The following is a 3007-nucleotide window of genomic DNA, read 5'->3' on the forward strand; positions in this document are numbered from 1 at the left end:
CAAGAGTCCAACACTCCTCCAGAAACTGAAGACATTCCTTTCCTTGTACCCCACCACATTCAAAAGGGTCTGAAAGGGACTCTAAGGAATGACAAGGGGTATGAAGTCTTTCTTTTTAGTTAAGGTTCATTAGTTCTTGTTTATTTTGATTAGAAAAACAAAACCTATTTTGGTCGTTGGAGACCAGAGAGTATGATTTCTAACAGCAAATATTTCAGCATCAGACGTGTAAGTCTAACTACAAAACAAAACCCATCACTGATTTAAGACCTACTCATGATACTGGAGCAGAGCTCAAAGAAAAAAAATAAAAGTAGTCATTTCAAGACAGGAATAGTAGATGAATGTGGAAAAGTCCACTCATAAAGGCCATTATTATGCATTTTCTCGAAGAATCTTATGTAGTAAAATAGAAAGCTCATGATTTGTAGAAATGTGCATACATCCAAGAGGAATATGGAAGGGAAAATTGTCATTCTCCCAATTTAAATTAAAAAAAAGATAAAACACTTGAAATCTGTGTTTCATGTATTAGCAAAAAATAAATTCTAATGCTTCTAATTACTATTAGCTTGTTAATGTCTCCATCTGCAAGATGCTGCAAGTTAGTGTACGACTTCACCTCTGAATATGCAACTAAATTCAGGATAGAAAGACAAAACGATCCTGACTGAGGACTGCTCATGTTCTAGAGAAACCAGAAAGAAATTATTGCGAATGTATAACTCCATCTGTCCAGCAAGTGAAATGTTCTGAGACGAATGTAGACAGATGTCAGGGTGGAAAGTGGATAAAAAGAACACAGGATCGCGTGTGAGACCTCATGAAGACAGAATGTCACGAACTGTCACCACAGGACGAGCACACAAGCCATGCCACTGAACACAGTGCCTTGCGAGTGGGTTCACTAGTGTAGGCGGAGAGCAACATTGTCTTTGCAGCTGAGGAGAGAGCACACATCATCTAGACTGAGGAGGCGGCAGCCAGTGCGGCCGGTGAGACGGCGGCACTCCTGGTGGTGTGGATCCGGAGGAGCCGCGGACACACCTCCTTCTGGCATCCTGTTCTCTTGGAAGATAGCAGCAGCAGCAAAGGTACAATGTCCCCTACGAGACTCTACTCGTCTATGTTCTCTTTCTTTGCACTGTAAATATTCTGCACCGTTTCATAGACGAACTCCAGATCCTCTGGATATCGAATCTCTAGCTCAGCATTTGGGATGTAGTGAGTGCCGGTAAACTCTGAGAAATAGCGTCCAACATCCGGGTGCGAGATTTCTTGAGGCTCCACGTTGTATTCCAAGTTTTCTGTTGGCAAAGAGGCACAAGGACACTCGTGTTAGCATTCCAACATCCGCAGCAGCTTTTCTCAGAGAACCTCCGACCATCCCTCTCAAGTGGCATTTTGGAGGTGGACAGAAGGCAAGACTGAAGATGTTAATGGGAGGGAAGGATGGTGGCTCCACATGAAACAGAAATACTCCCCTATCTCTAAGCAAGCTGGTAGGTGCCCCCACAACTGCAGCGGATTGCCTCGGTACTGGCAAATGACCGATGCACCTCACCCCTTGGTCTCACCTAATGATCAGCCAAAGCCCAGGATGAGATGGTCCTCGCCTGCTCATTCCTGCCCCTGACTGAGCTTCACAAGTCATGCTGTCACTTGTCACAGGTGACCAGCTCAGACCTGCCATGCTCTGTCTACCAAGAGGAGCCCCTGCCACACAGAACACACTCCTTCCCCCGCAGCCCTCACACACTGGCCATGCACTTCCCTGCGCCAACGCGAGTCCTCTGACGCTTTGCCAACTGGGAAAATAACCCCCCAAAGGATGACTATACTGCAGGCGAGATCCTGCGAATCTACAGCGGCCCTTTGGCACAGCTCCACTCCCCTCCCCATCCATACTGCGGACGGGGTCCCTCTGGGGCCATGGGTCGTGTCTTGCTGGCCACAGACCAGGTACAACCCCAATCTGGAAAAGGCCTGGCTGTGCCCTCCAGGACCTGGCTCCAGAGAGGAACTGGGTGGCAGAGTCCTTCATTCCCACTTCCGCGTTCCCAGGCCCGCCTGCCCGCCTCCCTCCCTCCGTCTGTCCGTCCCCGCCAAGTGGCAGCCTCACAGGGACTGGTTCAAGCCAGGCCCAGGTTGCCAGGAGGGTGGCGCGAGTCTCCTTAAGGGAACCTTCTGAACCACAGACACAGGCGTCTGTGTCGAGCCTCAGCTTACATTTACCTATGGAGGGTGGCAAAAACGGGGGTAATTCGCTACTTTCAAACTTTTTCTTTTAACCACAAAATAGGATCTAAAGAAACTGGACGCTCAAATGCGGCTCAGGCTATTTCTTCGGGAGGTAGTTAGGGGTTATATCCACTTTATGAATCCACACTGCTAAGGAATTCAAATTGTGACAAGATCAATGGATACAACTATCCGAGCTTAGGGCGGTAAGTGAGAAACGCAGTGGAAAGGGCTGACTTCGGGATCCACACGAATGACTACAGACCCCCGGGAGGGTGGGCTCCTGTATTCCAGGGCAGGGCCTGTGCAGACCACAGCTGCACCCCCCACGCAGCCTCCTGCCCATGCATGATGAGCCGCTGCTGTACTGGTCCCAAGGGAGCAGAACTCAGAGGAAGCCACAGCCCACAGGCTCAGTCAGGATGCCACCCCAGTCAGGGCCACAAGTGATGTGAGAAAAACCAAACAGGCAGACAGGGAGAGTGGGCGCAGCAGCTGCTGGAGGGAGGGAAGGAGGGAGTGCGTGCGTGCGCAAGTGTGGCTGCTGCAGGGAGCGGGGTGGTGGCTGCCTGGAAGCAGGAGCCCCTGGGCTGGGGATCTCAGGTATTCAAAAAGGGCACTGGGCAGGCACTGTGCTCACGCGGGCCTCTATGACGCAGCACTCTTTTATATATTTATCTATCTATCTTACAACTTTTTAATGCTGAAGTTGGGAAAACAGACCTGTGAATACAAAAACCACCCCCACAGATGCTCTCAGCACCCT

The 3007-nt window shown here is 49.8% G+C and overlaps 1 protein-coding gene across 2 annotated transcripts in view; it reads right to left on the minus strand.

The window, feature by feature from the left end:
* Positions 1-262: 262 nt before the first annotated feature.
* Fbxo21 (F-box protein 21) overlaps positions 263-3007 on the minus strand; it is a 39227-nt gene continuing 36482 nt past the window's right edge. For both annotated transcript variants that reach the window (XM_004636225.2, XM_004636226.3), the window contains exon 12: positions 263-1307. In XM_004636225.2, the coding sequence (XP_004636282.1) occupies positions 1117-1307 (191 nt within the window). In that variant the 3' untranslated portion in view covers positions 263-1116. The remainder of the gene's footprint in view (positions 1308-3007) is intronic.

The sequence above is a fragment of the Octodon degus genome, unplaced genomic scaffold (genome assembly GCF_000260255.1).
Source record: "Octodon degus isolate 3935 unplaced genomic scaffold, OctDeg1.0 scaffold00079, whole genome shotgun sequence".
Classification (NCBI taxonomy): domain Eukaryota; kingdom Metazoa; phylum Chordata; class Mammalia; order Rodentia; family Octodontidae; genus Octodon; species Octodon degus.